This window comes from Kryptolebias marmoratus, linkage group LG17, assembly GCF_001649575.2.
Source record: "Kryptolebias marmoratus isolate JLee-2015 linkage group LG17, ASM164957v2, whole genome shotgun sequence".
Lineage (NCBI taxonomy): Eukaryota > Metazoa > Chordata > Actinopteri > Cyprinodontiformes > Rivulidae > Kryptolebias > Kryptolebias marmoratus.
The window spans coordinates 15850093-15868059 of NC_051446.1; the positions used below are offsets into that span (position 1 = coordinate 15850093).

General features: G+C 39.5%; 2 protein-coding genes across 3 annotated transcripts; one reads left to right on the plus strand and one right to left on the minus strand.

Moving 5' to 3' along the window:
* Positions 1-1144: 1144 nt before the first annotated feature.
* On the minus strand, positions 1145-4421 carry LOC108247123 (translational activator of cytochrome c oxidase 1). The gene is made up of 6 exons (XM_017435026.3): positions 4344-4421; positions 3894-4188; positions 3713-3819; positions 2999-3132; positions 2591-2753; positions 1145-1810 (listed from the first exon to the last, which is right to left on the minus strand). The coding sequence occupies exons 2-6, from the start codon at positions 4183-4185 to the stop codon at positions 1601-1603; spliced, it is 906 nt and encodes a 301-aa protein (XP_017290515.1). The 5' UTR covers positions 4186-4188; positions 4344-4421; the 3' UTR covers positions 1145-1600.
* Positions 4422-6026: 1605 nt separating this feature from the next.
* On the plus strand, positions 6027-17019 carry pth3r (parathyroid hormone 3 receptor). Of its 2 annotated transcripts, none has more exons than XM_017433962.2 (13): positions 6027-6419; positions 10703-10808; positions 13058-13168; positions 13345-13469; positions 13750-13841; positions 14000-14153; positions 14755-14908; positions 14987-15047; positions 15131-15197; positions 15283-15377; positions 16052-16193; positions 16297-16338; positions 16433-17019. In XM_017433962.2, exons 1-13 carry the CDS (start codon positions 6354-6356, stop codon positions 16877-16879), a joined length of 1662 nt encoding a protein of 553 aa, XP_017289451.1. In that variant the 5' UTR covers positions 6027-6353; the 3' UTR covers positions 16880-17019. The 2 variants fall into 2 exon arrangements, with proteins under 2 accessions (XP_017289451.1, XP_017289446.1); XM_017433957.2 differs by having other exon boundaries at positions 6028-6419; positions 13747-13841.
* Positions 17020-17967: the final 948 nt, after the last annotated feature.

Sequence of the window (17967 nt, forward strand, 5' to 3'; positions counted from 1 at the left end):
TGGACTTCCTGCAGTTTTAACACTAAGTTTTGTTTCAAAATAGTGGCAGCTTCCAGAGTCTGAATGAGACTCCTGAAGTCTCCCCTCATGATGTTGTGTTGCCTCTATGCTGCTTTTTGATTTCTAATCAACAAGCGTAGGTTATTTATTTTCTCATGGCGACCAGAGATCATTTATTGGCTTTTTTCCCAGGTAAGGGTTTCTGGTATTAGGCAGAGAGAAGGGGGGGGGGAGGGGGGAGTGATTTAGTGACTTCTTTCTAAAACGAATTAATGACATGCTCTGCTATGCGGTGCAAATGCAGTTGTCTAGTTTTCGTAGTGTGGACAGATTTATGAGAATCCAGCTTTAAACATTTTAGACAAGTTTAGACGTGAGTGTCCTGGTTCCCAAAATGAACGTTTTTATAGAGTTAAATTCAGATATTATCAGAAACTAATGGCTAAGTCTTGTTTGATTTACTCTTAAAACTTTGAAAGGCGGCGGGCGACGTGCATTCCTTCAGAGAATTCATTTTATATGGAGATTATTTTATAAAAAATTAGATTCTATTTATTTTCAAAATGATTTTTATGCAAGAAAAGGTGTTCATTACTTCTAAGAAAGACAGGCTAGCCACCATAAAGACCATTTGTTGAAATTACTGATTAGATATTTTCTAATAATATTAACTAGCAGGGTCGCATATCTGGATGAAGTGGGGAAAAAAATAAAAAATTTTGTTATAAAAAATGCATCAGGAATGTGTAAAACGCTGTTCAGCCCAAATACGACACCCATTTGTTCCCTGATGATGAAGTCGGCATTATTCAAGGTGTAGAGTGTGCTTTGATGGCTCGAGGGGAGCGTTTGTGATTCCATCGAATTTACAGCAGGCTTTTAAAGCTGTTGCCATAGCAACTGCCCTAAAACATGCACGCTGTTTTGTTGTTTAACTGTCTGGCTGATAAACGGCGAGTCTTAAATCAATGCGGAGCAGAACTCGGAGCAATCTTTACATTTCCAGCGAAGCTTCACAGACAGCAGGGGCTTCGGTGAAGTCAATGACATTTAAGAAACAGGCACAGATATTAGGATATGACAAAAAGGATGGAAACGAAAATAATAATGTATCATAAAGACATATTTTAGACTATTCCAAATGTTTAGTGGGACACAGATTTTATTTTAAAACGGACCCATAATACATAAATGATGTTTGGTTCCTCAACATGTAAGGTTACACTTAATGTTTTCCATTAAAAATGATCTCTTGACACTTTTACAGTTTTCTTTCTTTAGTATTCAACAGTAAAGAAGCACAGATGGGTTTTTTTTTCAGTGTCCTTCATTCTGAAGTATATTTTTAAAACAGCTGGGAGCAAAATCCTGCAGGACGGAGGTTTCAGTTTTGTCCAAGAAGGGCTTCGAAATGCCATCCTGTTTCCTCCCAGCGCCGACGATTTTAACTCCTTTCCCCATTTCTCCCACACATAAAGCATCAGTGAACATTCCTGTTTTCTGTGACCTTTTTAAAGTTATCAGGTCGCACATTGTTTAGCTGTGAAATCAAATATTTCACATGCGCTGTCAGTGTCCACAGAGAGTCCGACAAATGCACTCAGCTGTCAGCCTGGATGTTGTCCCACACCCGCACCACATCTGGACAGTCACTGAGGGCTTCTATGAGGATCGAAGCTTCTTCCATCTGGTCATCGTCTATAGAGATGTGATTGCGAGGAACAAACTCCAACCCAGCAGACATAATCTGCATCCCCAGGCCCTCCAGTGAGTCTCGCACTTTGTGCAGGTCCGTCACTGCACACACAAACTGAGGAGACAAACAGAAATGCTTCTAGTTTAGCTGCATTTTCTGTTTGTAATGCTGACCATTATGTGTGATCTGATCTGCAAAACATATAGCATCAAAGGGACCGGACTGAATTAGGTGATGAGCTACTTAAGAAGCAGGCAGCAATTTGTAGAAATAGGCGGATACAAATCAACCTGCGTAGACATGAACTGCGGAGTCCCTCAGGGCTTTGTGCCAAGTCCAGAATTGTTCATGTTATGCATTAATGACGTGTATGTAGAGCATCGAACATACCTAAATTAATATATTTTTGTACATGACACAAATATATTTTGCTCTGTTATGAGTTTTCAGCAGGTTTTAGAGACAATCATAATGGAAATAAAAAAACAAATCAAAGTTTGACATGAATAAGCTGTCATTAAATCTGAGCAAAACAAAGATGATTTAGTTTGGAAACCAAAAACTAACTAATCAAAACTAAGGAACAGTAGATAATATATCAGAGTAACGGTACATGAAAACTTTGATTTGAGCCTGTTTTTGAAAATATAAAACTTTTTTGTACATTATATGCAGAAAATTCATTTTAAATTCTACTCATTAGCACAGTAGTTAAAACTAAGTTATTCATCTAATTTTTATTAAATCTGCCAGTTTTACTTGAAGAGAAGGACAAGCTAAAAACAACAACAAACAGTATTTGTGACTTTGAGTAGATCTGATTAAAGGCCTCGTCTTTGTCACAAAGTTTCTGAATAAACCAGAATTTACTCCTCTTCACGGCTGCTGTCTCACCTTCAGCTGGGGCTTCTCCTCCTCATCCTCAGTATTTTGGACGTCTTCAGCTCCTGCCTCGATGGCTAACTCCAGGGCTTTCTCCGTGGTGACATCCTGACCCGACACCATCACCACGCCCCTCTGGTTGAAGTTGTTCCGGGCTTTGTCAGACATCATCCCTCTGAGGACGACGGGACGAATTCAGATATTTGAACACATCGCCCAGTTATGACCCTCTATTGTGTTTTAATAACTTATAGACAATAACTGTGAAACGTTCATTCATGCATTAACTTTAAACGATGACCTAACGTCAGCGTCAAGCATTTAACAAGTCAGCAATCTTTTGAAAATGCATAAAAAATGCTTTAAGAGTTTGGAAGATATAGAGGCAGTGCAGGGAGTGCACAGGAAGCTGAGACTGACTTGTTCTTGTTAAGCAGGCGTTTGATTTCCTGAGTGGTGCGCGGGTAGCTGTCAGACAGAGCCTCGATGAGCAGCAGGCATCCACCGGGTCCTCTGGCTTCAAACATGTGGATGGATGCTGGTTTGGCCTTCTCCTGCAGACGGAGATGATGAGAAATCTGTTACATCGTTTTAACGTGGGCCATCAGTGGCTGAGAAAACACAACCTGAACTTTAAATGATAGTTTTCTTTCAGTTATTATCTCCTGATAGGTTCATTACAATCATTCCAGTGGTTTATGAGATATTTTGCTTAAAGACAACAACACAAGCACAAAAACAAGAGCAAAACAAAAAACAGCTAAACTGAGTGGTGTTTCCCAGATGATAGTGACAAAAAGAGACTATTTAAATAATATAAATCCAAGTAACACTCTATTAAAGCAAGAACACGTCTAAAACATGCAGGAGAGTGACCCTCGAGGAACAGAGTCTGACACTTGTGCTGTATGGCATTAAAACACCTGATTTAAATGAATGACTTGTGGATGTGCTCATGGAGAACTTAAACCATTTGAATCAGGTGTGTTGGAGCACAGTGGCCCTTAAGGGCCTGGAGTTTGACATCCCCTGCCACACAGTAACATGGAGATGACAGGATGGTAGGTTTACAGATAATAGAGGCTTTTTCCCTTTTCTTTTTTATTTACACTTTTTGTGCTGCTGCCAACCTACCGCACTCTTGATTGCTGCATCTATGGATACTTTGGGCATGTTCTTGTTCCTGCACTGCTCCAAAACATGAGCCAAGTTCACATTCATCTCCGGGTTGGGACCACCTTCTGCAGATGATAAACACGAGTTTCAATAATTTCATTAAGTTTGATCGGACTTCATGGAAACCCTCCAAACTTACCCTTCACAGCTATTCTTATCAACATCCCAAACTTCGCAAACACCTTAGCTCTCGCCTCGTCTTTCGGTCCCTTTATGTGTTTCACTTTGGACCACTTGTTGTGACCCGCGCGGACAGCGGAGGACACCTGCAGCGTCCTGACTGGACACGTCCTGTTCCACGCCGGGGACAGGACGCGTGAGGCCGGCGGAGGGACGGGCTGTGGCACCGGAAGCCGTCCCGGAGCCACGGCCGGCGTCGGAGGGCGGAGGGTCCGGAGAACCGTCAGCAGCGTCGTCCCCAACCCCACCATGCCCTTCACACACACACAGACACACACACAGCTACTGAACACACAGTGTCACAGCCATAAGACAGACACGTGTCCGTCCACGCGCCTGATATTAAAACACACTCAACATTTATTTATTTATTTAACAATAACGAACAAAATACCGTGAAGTCTCCTACCTTACATTTACCACAGGACCTACAGTACACTTCTATTGAATCCAATACTTCCTGGTTCCGGTGACGTCACATTTCGACTTTTCAAAATAAAAGTTATTTTTTTGCCAGTCAAATTTAGCAATTATTTACTTCCGTTTTTTAGGGCCCTCATTTAGGCTGTAGACATATTTACCAAATTAATATTAGTGTTACTATTACAGGTAAAATATAAAATGTCCTGAATGGAATATTTAATTTATAATAGTTTAAAGAAGAAAACTGAGCACTGAGTAATTAAGTCAAATATGAGAACATGAGAAAAGCCATACAGTGATTTGACATGAGTATTTTTTTTTAAATATCATTAGCACTGGTTAAATGGATTGAAATGATGTAGTATTATAAATTCTTGTATTCAGCCAAACTGAAAAAAGAAGGCTGTTGTTGCTAATGAACTTTATAAGGCCGAAGACAAAATAAGTTTTTTAATTGTGTCAGAATCTATAAGGTAACTACCTAAAAACCTAAGTGGAATGGTGGCCATTATTGTAATGTTGATAGTCGGCTCAACAGTTACAGGGTCTAAGAAATTAATAAGTTATATTATTTGTAGAAAAAATACTTGAGAAGAGGCATATAGATGAAGAGGGAAACAAAGCAAAAGAAAAAGAAAAATATTCAGATTTAATGGAGAGTTTTGTCACTAATACTATGACTAAACCATCCTTTAGACACTAGTCAAATAAATTGCCATTTAAAAAAAAACACAGCTGTTGCAAGCAACATAAATTAAATTAGATTAAAATAAACAATAGACAAACAAAAAAGTATTGCTCAGGTAAATCTTGAGTGTGATTTGTTTACACTCACAGGCCTTTGTGAATCTTAAGCAAGAACCATGAAACTAAAATAAATAAATACTTTATTTAACAGTTTCTTTTGTGCAAATTTTTTATTTTTAAACTTCATACCAGTTCACTCTTTCGTCGATTAGTTTTTCTGTTTTCACATTTTTCTGTTTAACAATGCATGTAATGAGGACATATACATTAACCATTTTTGACTTTTAAAAAAAAAAACTAAATTCATTCATGGGTGCATAAGATGTTACACACACACACACGAGCAAAACATTATTGTCTTCCTTCCCCCTCCAGCAGCAGGTGATATAAATTGTTGGTTTCCAGCCGTACAAGAACTAAATCAGGCTGTTTTCATATAAGAGGAGGGGATATAAAAATAGACTTATGACCAAGTCTGAACTCGCTACAGCTTAATATAGCTTATAGGGAGTTTCTGAATATTGCATGTTTGAATTATGTGTGTGTTTGTGTGTTTGTGTGTGGGAGCGTGGGAGAGAGGAGGAAGAGGAGGAGATGGAGGAGGGGAAGGAGAGGAGGGGGGTCACTTCATGGGCAATAATCAGCATGATAGTAAAACTGATTTCATGTGCTGTAAAGGTAACACTGAGAGCCATGAAAGGTGCCAGTAAAACACCTAACATTACTACTTTTCTGAGAGGTTTGGAGGCAAAAAAATAAAATAAAAATAATACATGAGTTAAAGCAGAGGAGACAAAAAACAAAAGCAGGATGGTAAACAAAGACAAAATGACCACAGCAGAGGAGCACAAAGAGTTAAGCCCATGGAAGCGTCAGCCAATGAAGGCCAACCCATCTACAGTCCAAAGAGCTGTAAAAAGAGGAGGTTTCCTCCTCTCTGCTCCTCCGTCCTCCCCACAGACTGTGACGGCTGCATGTCCCTCAGACCTGAACGGGAATGTCAGCAGAATAAAGGAATAAGATGAAAACTTGAAAAGTTATTCAAAGATATGAAGAAATTCTCTGAAGGCAGTTCTTGTTGACTGATAACAGAAAAAAGAAAGAAAAAAAAAACTGGAGCACTGATGGGACTCAAAAGAAACATAAAACCCCCAAGAAGTCAGATCAGACCAACCTGTGGAGAACATCATCTGAGACGGCGTGGAAAGTTGTGCGTGGTTCCCTTTCAGGCTATATTTGAGAAGAAGTCATGTTATCCACCCAGGGAATCGGTACTTTGGCTCTTTTCCACTGTGTGATAACAGTTACTGCACTGGTGAGTATTCACATAAACTTTTTGACACCTGAGTTAACATTTACTTTTACTAATTCTCTTTTAATTTAACAGGTTTCTGCACTGTAACGAACTGGCAGCAGGGTTGACAGCCACTTACTGCCAGTTTTACAGTCATCTAACTGTACAGTTTTTACTGTAAATTATTACAATTTTATTGTCAACTACAGTAAAAACTGCATTTATGAAAAGTACAGCTTTTTGATTTTTGTAGTTTTTACCCTAAGTTGCTGTATTTGTCAGATTTATAAATGTATTGTGTAAATCTCACATGTTATGCTATTTGCTAATCATTTAAAAATATAACAATGAATAACTCTTTACCTTTAGCCAATAATGCTATAAAATGCTAAATTTCTGGAAAGAAATGGCTTTTTTTTTTTTACAAAGAACATACTTTAACATTAACAAATAAATCACATTGTGTATGTAATGTAAAATATATGCTCTAATGAAATTTGCTCTAATTTTGCTTCAAATATGAGAAAATGGCTAAAATATAAATGATTTCTGCATATATTTTGCTCAAATATATGCATCATTTCTAAGTCTGAACATTACTTTTTGCTGCAGTTGTGTTCAAGGACTGCAGAGATCAACGGTCTGTAAATTTTCAATGAATCCTCATCAAATGGGTGTTTTACAGGGTCTAAAATTAACCATTTCACAGACAAGTAACACACCCTACATGTTATTAAAACACTGAGTCAGAATTGTTGCTTCAAAACGACTACAATTAAGACCAAAGTTGGAAAATTTCACCCACTGGTGACGCTCTCTCCGATGGTTCCAATTTTAGATAAATTCATCTCTGTCTTCAGAAAAATCTGCCAAATATTCATCAGGAAGACAAAGTGTATTTATTTTCTGCAGTAATTCTGCTGTGAATCAAACACAAAGCCTTTTGTTTTACAGTAAAGAGCTGAAAATACACATCATTTTCTAATATTTGACATGTTTCTCAGTCTAAACTGTGTGACATTGTTTCAAAAAAGAATTTTATCTAAAAGAGAAGCAGCCTGAATAAACACAAAGCACAATCTTGAGCTGATAGCATATGTTTATTGAAGGCATATAGACTTATCTATTACCTATAAGTGAAGAGGGGCCACCTTTAGGAGAAACAACTGAAGCCATTTTTTGATAAATGAGCTGGAATTATCACCGGATCTGACTGTGTGGGACTGCAGACACGAGCTGCTCTGTTTTGGTTTTGTTATAAAGGCATCTCACCGAGGTTTGGACGTGGGCAGGACAGGATTTATCTCAGAAAAAATACAGAAAACCCAGATAAGAGACACATTTTAATGGCGCAACACTGAAAGAGCACCGCAGAAATGTAATAAAAACAAATACCGTAAGATTACAAAAAAATAAATCGAGACACAAACCGATCAAACTGATAAAAAAACACATAAACTGACTTAATATTTAGACAACTATTAACCTTCAAGTGACTGAGCCGGGACATTTAACCGTGTTTTAGTTTTTGATCTGAACAAGGTTTCACGCCATGTGTTACTTTACTTGTCTTACATCTGCTTGTACGATTTTGCAGGGATCGCCCAGTTAGTGCAATAAAACTTAGTGAAACTTGTAAGTATGGGGTAGTTTAAGACCGGAAACAAAAAAGGTACAGTTTTTTAAAAAACACATTAGAGGATTGGATGTTTGGAAATGTTCAGCTTCTGAACAGTATTTTTTATTTTGGGGTAAATCATGGATGGAGCAGCAGGATTTCTAACTACAGAAGAACTCAGATAGAAAGTGATGAAAATAGTTAACTTGATTGAGTTGAATCATCATCAGACAATGACGATTAGAAAGGTTAAGAGATGCAACATTTAAATAAATAAAATGGCTGAAGAAAAGGACTATAATGACCCCTAAGGTGATCTCAATGAAATGCATAAAATAACCACAACAAAACACCAATATTACGATACAACAAAAAAAAAGAATGACTACAGATAAATATTGAATAGTAAAATGAGACCATAAAGTGTCGGATAAACAAGCAATAAAGAAGAAACGTGACCACACAGAAGAGGTAAAACATGACCAAATATGTGCACTGACCCAACTCTGTAGTTGGAAACGAAAACAATCGCTGATCGGATCTCGGTGATTTACAGAAAACTTGTCTCTCTGCAAGACGAGCAGGGAAGTATTTTACGCTCGCGTGGCTTGTTGCTTCATCGTCCCTTCATGGGGTCAGATTTTCACTGGAAATCATTTCAGGCGATCAGAAGGAAATTGACTTTACAACCGTCGTCTCGCTGAATCGAGCTCCAGCTTTAAGACCACTGACTTCACACAGCCTGAGGGTTATCTGCTGAAGTAATGATTTCATGTTTTCTAGTACGCGCGCACTGATTTTCTTAAAGAAAAACGATTTGATTTTGAGTTCCTCTTCTGGCTTACAGTATCAAAAACTCTGTCCTCCTTACAACCTGTTCTTGATTTCTTACGCTTAAAACTTTCTCCTAAAAAGGTTGACTGTTCCTCCATCTCCCTGGTGTTCGTTCTTTAGATGCTACTTTTACTTTACGTCTTTCAGATAGTGTAATCTGATCTTTAATGAGGTGAGAGAGGCCATGGGTTTCTTTGATGTTCCCTCCTGGACGTTTCGGGACTTCCTGGATGAGCTGTCACTGTGCTCTTGGAGGAATTTTTTGATGGTTGTCTACATCTGTGGCGCTTCATTAATCTTCACTGTTTGCAGATAATGTCTCGGGTCTGTGGAGCCTCAGAAGCTCCTATTTGTGCAGCTTCCCCTTCTCCTGAAAGTGATGAATTGACTGAACAGCGGAGTTACCCCATCCTTAAAGAATCTGCCTCCAGTTTTCTCCATTAGAAATTACCTGTCTGAATTACGTCACGAGCCCCCGTCGTCGACTGTAACCTTTCCAGACTCTCACTCGGTAAAGCATTACCCTCCAGCCACTAATCCTGACAGCAGTCACCTCTGAGCCCCGTCTCCTCATCACTTAATCTTCCTCAGGTCGATTCCCGAGTGTCGACTCCTGACAGACTTACAATCTTTGGATCAGTCGGCCTGAAAATCACTTTGCCTAAAGATGAGGCCCGAGAGGGTTAATGCTCTTACAGCACAAAGGGGGGAGTGGATCCAAAGACTAATTGTTTTGCAAAAATGCAATATCTGTCAGCAGAAAGCCCCTCTGTGCAAAGGAACGTGAGTGACCTCTTCGTATACAGATGTTGATTGTTTTGAACGAAGCACAAAATCGATACGTGTTAAAGGATGATTGTTGCCAAAGAAACAGACACAAACATTTGCCATACGCGCTGTAATTAATGTGGATACGGCCACAGTGTGACCAGTCTGTACTATCTTACAACAATGAGAGGTTTGATCCCCTCAATGCCGAGCTTCTGTATTGACCTTTCCCTCCCGAAGCAAATCGCCAAAGCTGCTCCTTGAGTGCTGATTGAAAACACGGCTCTCCCACTGGCAGTTTATTTTTTATGGCCTATGCCAGGAGGATCACTTAACACATATCCAGTTTCATGAATCGCTCCAGATGGAATTCAGTCTGTTTGACAAGAATTTTGTTTGTCTTCTGAGGAGAGCAGCTGTCAGAACGAGCATTTGTATCATTTATTTCCGTAGGTTTCCCTTTAAAGTCTTATTATTCATGAATACATAATTACCTAAATGTATGAAAAAATGCCAGTTTCAGACTGGAAAAGCCGTACACGATGAGTGACACAGTCAGTGCAGTTTCACGCCAAATAATCTCCAAGCAGCTATCTTAACTCTCGGGCGCGAATTGATTGACATCCTCTGTAACCTCTTGTTCTCCGGATGTCTCTGTTTGTTTTGCTGCTGTGTTGTGAAATGTAGCCGGGAACAAAAAGTTGTTTGTGAAGCTCAGGCCCTCACCAGCGCATAGCCACGGCCCACGGCGCTGGGGACGACGGCCCTCATGTGGCCAGCCCCAGCTCCGCCGCTGGGCAGAAAGGGGTTAGCGGGGGATCACTACATACCGCACCCTCGCACAAAAATTTCGCAACACCTGGAGGCAGCACATCAGACCCTGGAGAGTGCCTGCAGATGACAGATCGCCCCACTTGGAAACAGACCTCTGGCAGATGTTTAATGGGAATTTTTCTCATATCAGCTTTTGATGCTTAAAATAAATCACCTTATTTATTTGTTTCACTTGTCTGCCGAACGCCCTCCAATCTGTTTGTTTGTTTTAATATATATAAATATTTTTTATCTGATCCATCTTTTGCAGATAGACTCTGATGACGTCATCACCCGAGATGAGCAGATCTACGTCCTGATTGGTGCTCACGCCAGGTGTGAGCGGAGCATCCGGGCACAGATGGCCCTCATTAAAGGTTTCTGGGCTGCTTTTAATCATTTCAGGATCACACTGACCTTTCCCAGTCGAGTCAGTGAGTGCATGTCTAAATATGTAACCAGAAAAAAAATATATAATAATTATAACCCCTGTTATTTATTTGGAATCAGATATAACATCCATCCAATATCCTGCTGAGCAGTATCTCAGCAGATTTTTTTTTAATTTGGATTATAAAGTAGAAACGATAGTTGAGATGATTCATTGTAGCATCTGGCAAAGATTTCATTAGATAGAGCCACAGATTGATGTTAGAAAAGAAACATAAGAGAAAACTGAGTCTGAGGTCAATGCTGTGTTTAAAAAGTTTCCAAATCTGTACAGCAGATACTCTGATCCTCTGAGTTATGACAAATCTACAAAGAAAACAACTGACAGAAGGTGAACTTTTTATCTGTAATATGACAAATTTCCTCCTAATCTTCATTATTTATTACTATTATTGATAAGAAGAAAAAATATTTTTAACATCTTCAATCAAGCAGTTGGTGAAAGAAATCGAACAAGAAACTGTTTATAAACTATTTTATGAACCGAAAGCAAACTTTGCTTCACAATGTGGGACTAAAAACAACTAAAATTTACTACAGAAAAAAAAAGAAAAGAAAGAAATCCTTGATTTAAACTTTTTTCCTGAACATTTGGTGAACAAATCAAACTAGAGAAACTTCTTATTTGCAGAAAATGCAAACACGAAACAGTTCAAGTTAAAACAAAGACACGCTAAAAGGAGCTAAAAACTAAAAGGGACAAAATGCTACGTAACACCTAAAAATAGCAAAGGCTAAAAGTTGCACAATGTCATTCAAAAGCTGGCTATATATTAAACTAACTATAAAAGTCATAGCACTGATCTCCCTTGAATGAGCAGAACTTTTTAATATATAAGCAGCTAAAATGACACACTCAAAAACAAGAAAACAAAAGTGATTTTCTGTTAAACTTCTCTACTGTATCAAATGTGTATGGTTCATCCAAAACACACAGGGGTGCCTTCTTTATTTTATTTTTTCTAAGAAGGGGTTCATTTATCTTTTGTATCCAGGCTGTAAATGAAGGACGGGGCAGCACCAAAACAAGAGTTGTCATTGAGAAGAAGATTTAAGCCCTGCAGGCAGCTGTCGCTTCTGATTTAATGCTTTACAATAAATCATGAGTCAACCCTGGAGAAAAATATCATATAGCGAAAAAAAGGAAAAATGTCAATATATCTCTCAAACTTGACTCTCACACTTGTCTGTACAAGAGCCACTTTTAAAATACTTTAAAGAAAGAAGAAAGCTTCCCTGAAGACAACACATGTAAAGTTAGCGAACCAACTTTGAAAGCGGCTGAAACTGACTGGGATGATTAAGTCAGATGAGCAGAAGTAAGATGTTTAAAGAACTCATTCAAGTAGAAACGGTTTGTGCTTTAAAGTGCACCTCTAACGTTCCTGAGTTTACAGAAAATCCAAAGACCAGACCATTAAGAATAAGGGCCTCGTCTTCGCATCAGTGATGTGAAAAGGCCCTCTTTTTTTCTGGAAACTAATTTAGCCGTTTAGACTTTTTGGCACTTAAAGATAACAGCGGACCAATTGTTTGGAACGACTGTCTAGAAACATAAACTGGTCAAACAGACCTACTTTACTCAGAGCTGACTGGACAGATGAGCCTAAATGGCCAATTTGTTGTCGGAGTTATTCTGTCAGGAGTAATGATCTGACATCATGTCCTTTTAAAGTTGAACTGAATGTTCTCTTTTAGCTATTTCCGAAGATTTAATGGGCAAACAAGTAAATTAAACAATTGTAGGAGCTCAGATTCTCTCAGCAGAATGCCATCTGCATAAGTGTGTTGAGAAATATTGCTAAATTTATCTGTCCTTGAGAGAGTGTAGAAAACAAGAGGGGTTCTGGTCCCAAACCAGAACCCCGAGGGATCCCCACATTACAGGATATTCCTTTCGGACAGGATCTGGTTTATATAAGCACTACAACTTCTGTCAGAAAGTAAGATATGAGCTCTTCCAGAGCAGGACTTGGAATCCCCACTAAAATACGAACCCTATTATTTAAAGAGCAGTGATCGACAGTGATATTTTACGTGTGTTGCACTGCAGAAAATCAGCAAAATGAACATTAAAAATAGAAAAATAAAACATCAACTGATAAGAATTCACAGGACAATCCTGCCTTTTATTTATTTTACCCCAGCTGATAACTGATTCTTGTTATTTTTGAAGACGGTGACTGTGTTCCAGAGTGGGATGGGATTATTTGCTGGCCGCGAAGCAGACCGGGTCAGCTGGTGTCAGTGCTGTGTCCTGAGTACATCTACGACTTTAACCACAGAGGTAGGCAACTTTCAGAGAAACTAACACCCACAAATAATATCCTGGATTTATTTCCTTCTGGCTTGAATGTAGTCTGTTATGGAAGAAAACACAGAATTGATGTCACGGTGGAGTCCCTCAGGGTCGAAAGGCTGCCAGTACTTCCTCTGACTTGGTCCCACCTCCCTGTGATTTAGGACGAGCCTACCGCCAGTGTGACGTGTCCGGGAACTGGGAACTGGTGCCCAGTAACAACCGAACCTGGGCAAACTACACCGAGTGCACCCGGTACCTTATGTCCAACCACAGAGGCCTCGAGGAGGTGTGTATTTAGGCACCAAAACATATAGAGATATGTCTGTTGTCCTATAAAGAAACCAAACATTAAGAATATAGTTTGCACATGCATTTTCTCATTTTGAAGGGTTAAAAGACAATGAAAAATCTGTAATGTCCCACTCTCAGTGATGAAAACATTCTTGTGTTTATCTAGATATGTATAAGATTGACAATATATTCTATTTTTTTGTTATAATGTTACAAAAAATAGATAAATCTGCACAGATAAACACTTTAAAAGTGCCTGGGTTTTGTTTCAGAAGGTGTTTCAACGACTTCATGTCATGTACACTGTGGGCTACTCCATTTCTCTAGCATCCCTGTTGGTGGCCGTCTCCATCTTGTGCTATTTTAAGTAAGAAACCAGTAAATTTCTATTCATTTTGTCACACGTGAACTGATATTAATTTCTAATGTTAGTATTCTGTGTTCTGGACAGCATCATTATAAGATCTGAATCTCATCTAGTATGAATTTCTCTTTTGTTTCGTTTGCGTCACAAACTCTCCCCAGGCGTCTCCACTGTACACGCAATTACATTCACATTCACCTCTTCACCTCCTTCATCTGTCGAGCCGTGAGCATTTTTGTGAAAGATGCCGTGCTCTACTCCGTGTTCGATGGCAACAAAACCGACTCTGAGTTTACAACAGTGAGACCTCATATGGTAAATATAAAATACACTTCCTTAAAAATTTTTGAATTTGCACAGTTGTTGCAGTGTTTAGTAGTAATTGCATCGGGATAGTGTCCCGGATGATGTAGCTCAGTCACACTCATTGTTGAATGTTGGGAAACAAAATTTTGAGTTTTTTTGAGTTTCCCACAGGTGATACCTGTTCTGATGTGTTTTGAAGAAATAGTTAAATTAATTTGGATAATATGGTTGTCTTCTTGTTAAGAGTTGAAATAATAGGATTAAAATAAGTACCAGAAGATTAATATTCATGTAATTTTAAATAGGAAGCTACAGCCACTAGCATGTTTGCTTGTCTTATCAAAACAGTTTATTTAAAAAAACTTACAGCAAAAATTACAACATTTTGAATTTATAGACAAATAGACATGTAGTCAATGTTTACACTACTTGTCTTTATGCTTAGCTAAGCCTGCTAAATTGGCTTTAAACATGACAGTGGTGTGTCTAGATCTCGGCAGGAATTTGTGTAAATAAATGTACCAAAATAGCAGATTAATTACTAGACCCCAGTGCACAAACAGAGCTCACAGTAATGGGTTGATTCCTTTCCCGTAACTGCTGCCATCAGGCTGGTTGTAAAGCTGCTGTTACCCTCTTCCTGTACTTCCTGGCAACCAATCATTACTGGATTCTGGTGGAGGGCTTGTACCTCCATAGCCTCATCTTTATGGCCTTCCTATCTGACAAGAACTACCTGTGGGCTCTGACCATCATGGGTTGGGGTAAGTGGCACTCCAACGGGCTGCGCACTACGGTTGCAGCACAAACACTCTGCTAATTTGTCTTTCTGCTCATCCCAGGTGTTCCAGCTGTGTTTGTGTCCATCTGGGTCAGCGCACGAGCTTCGCTGGCAGACACTCAGTGAGTCCTGTGGTGTGTCTTTACGTTTAGATTTCTATTTGTGTGATGAACGTTAACTTGAGCAGTCTCATTCCTGCGTTCAGATGTTGGGACATCAGTGCCGGAAACCTGAAATGGATCTATCAAGTTCCCATTCTGGCAGCCATTGTTGTAAGAAAAATCTAACTTGTTTTAAAGAACATTAAAGTGTATATGCCAAATAAAAAGATCTGACTTCATATTTCTGCCTGTGCAGGTGAATTTCCTCCTTTTCATTAACATAATCCGTGTACTGGCCTCTAAACTGTGGGAGACCAACACTGGTAAACTGGACCCACGACAGCAGTACAGGTGATTGTTCATCTAACCCTCTGAAAATAAATACAAAAAGCCCTTACTTTTAAAAAGTTAGGTTGGATCTTTTGAAGCGGAGTTTGGAGAAATAGTTATGAGTAGCCAGTATCTTACCTGCAGTAGACAGCAGTATGATCTCACTTTGGAGAATCAGGGAGAAATTCTCACTGAAGAGTCAAACTGAGGTTTATTACAGACAGCTGTGGGAATATTTCAGCTGGTGGTCCTGGGAACATGAATGCATTTGTAAGAGTCAAACACTCACATGAAACATATCATAATACCAAACATATGCAGTGAAATGCATATATAAAAACAAATTCTGTTGGGTGTATCAAGTTTGCGTAACTATCTGACACATAATTGCCATGTTGTAAAACACTGTGTTTGCATGAACTGCTAGGAAAAGTAATTTTAGACAGCTGAAATCTGCTCCAGTCTGACCTTAGCTTGACCCTAATGAGATTTCCTCCCAGATTCTCCAAACTGAACTTGTTCTAACCGCTGTCTACTGCAGGTTAGATACTTACTACTGAATTATTGCAGAAAACCCCTTTTTTCAAAACATCCAAACGCTCCCTTTGAAGTGGGGTTCACCATAATTCCTCCAAGCTGACAAAAAGCTAACAAAAGCCACATGAATTTTTTTTCTTCTTTATTGTGCGCTGCAGGAAGCTGCTGAAGTCCACTTTAGTCCTCATGCCCTTGTTTGGAGTTCACTACATTGTGTTCATGGCTCTTCCTTACACTGAGGTCACCGGGCTGCTGTGGCAGGTGCAGATGCATTATGAGATGTTCTTCAACTCTTCCCAGGTCAGATCACAGTTATGAACTATGAATACATATTTTGATGCAGTGACTAACTTAGGTTAATTGTTAAATTTGATTTGTTTTGACAAAACTTTAATTTTCTCAGGGGTTTTTTGTGGCGTTTATCTACTGCTTTTGCAATGGGGAGGTAATAAAGTTAAATTAAGGTTCTATAACTACATTTCTATTCAAATCATTTTAGTAAAATATATTTTTTAAAAAGCCTAACTGCTTCTGCTCAGGTGCAGGCAGAGGTGAAGAAGGCTTGGTTAAGACGTAACCTGGTGTTGGACCTCAAACAGAAAGCCAGAATAACCAGCAGCGGTGGAGGAAGCTGTTACTACGGCGGCATGATGTCGCACGCCACCACCCACAGCGTCTGCATGCCGGTTGCTCATCCCAGAGCTTTTTCCTTTACAGGAGGAGTGGTGGGCTCAGGGGTCAGGCTGCCGCGCCACACCGCCTCAGCGTCCCTCCGCGCTCACAGCAGCCTGTGTGTGTACGCTCCCAGCACCATGGAGGCCTCCAGCCCCCAGCGGGACCTGGCTGTGTGCAAACCAGCGGGGTCTGAGTCAGAGGTTTTTGCCAGACACACCAGAGCCAACAAAGAAAACAATAACTGCAACGACCACGGGGCAGAAGTTTCAGACAACCCCTTATCGGTGAAGGAATTAGAGACCATCTTATAATCACTGCAGCTGGATCCTGAGCAGACCTTGCGAGGTGGTTTTGTCAACACTTGAGGTTTATGGTTCGCTGTATTTTTTTAGTGCATGGGCTGAAATTACAGCCACATAAACAGTGAAGGAATACAAACATATAAGCAATGCATGGTTTATGGTCTATTGTTATTTAAGCTTTGAAGTTCCTGACACAGTTTCTGTACTGATTTAATTATTTCCATCTGTGCATGAGTCCTATTATTGATTTTTATGCTTTAAATTCGTGTGAGACTGGAGTGAGCAGATTCAAGCTTGGCTCGGTTCAACAGTCAGTGACGGTGTGATGCTGTAAAGAATTTAGTGAAGCCTACGGGCATGCTGGGTGTATAAACAGTGACATTTTTTTTCCAGTTCTGATTCCTCTCCCTGCTCTCATCTTCCCTGTGTTTGATTTTCCAAGCCTTGCAGACGGGACCCTCAGTTCAAAACTGTACATACGATGACCCTTCCTCTCCACGTGGTATTTATTATGGAGCAAATATACAGTAACTCCAACCTTTGCTTCAGCAACCCATCCATCAAAATTTCTGGATTTTTCTTTCTGTTTGAGTCAGTGGAGTCTAGACAGCAAGTCTAGACAAATCTCCCTCTCTGTTGTTGTTCAAGAGGACTAAACGGTCCTATTTATCAACGTGACAGGTCCCTGAAGGCTGATGTATGCACTTTTTACTCTTAACTCCTTCCTTCGTGTAACCTCTGCCCTGAGCCTTTCACAACACTATCCAGAATTTCACACATTCCCCCCAGGCCGCGGCGTGGAGCAACAGACACCTGAGTTATTTTGGAGACCTCGAGCATAAGTGAAAAACCTCCAACTCAAGCCGCCAGTGTTCACAAGATAAACAGACAAAAAAACAAAACGGGATCTGTAAATATTTTAACAACAGTGTTGGTGTCCAGAAATAGAGGTGCCTGCTCTGTGTCCGTGTCACGTGCAAAGTGTAAAAAAAAATAACTGAGAATTTAATAAATGTTTTGGAGTATTGTGTAAGGTTTCAACCTAAATGAAAGTCTTTTTATGTTTCAGTGTTTAATATTAGTGATTGCAGAGCAAA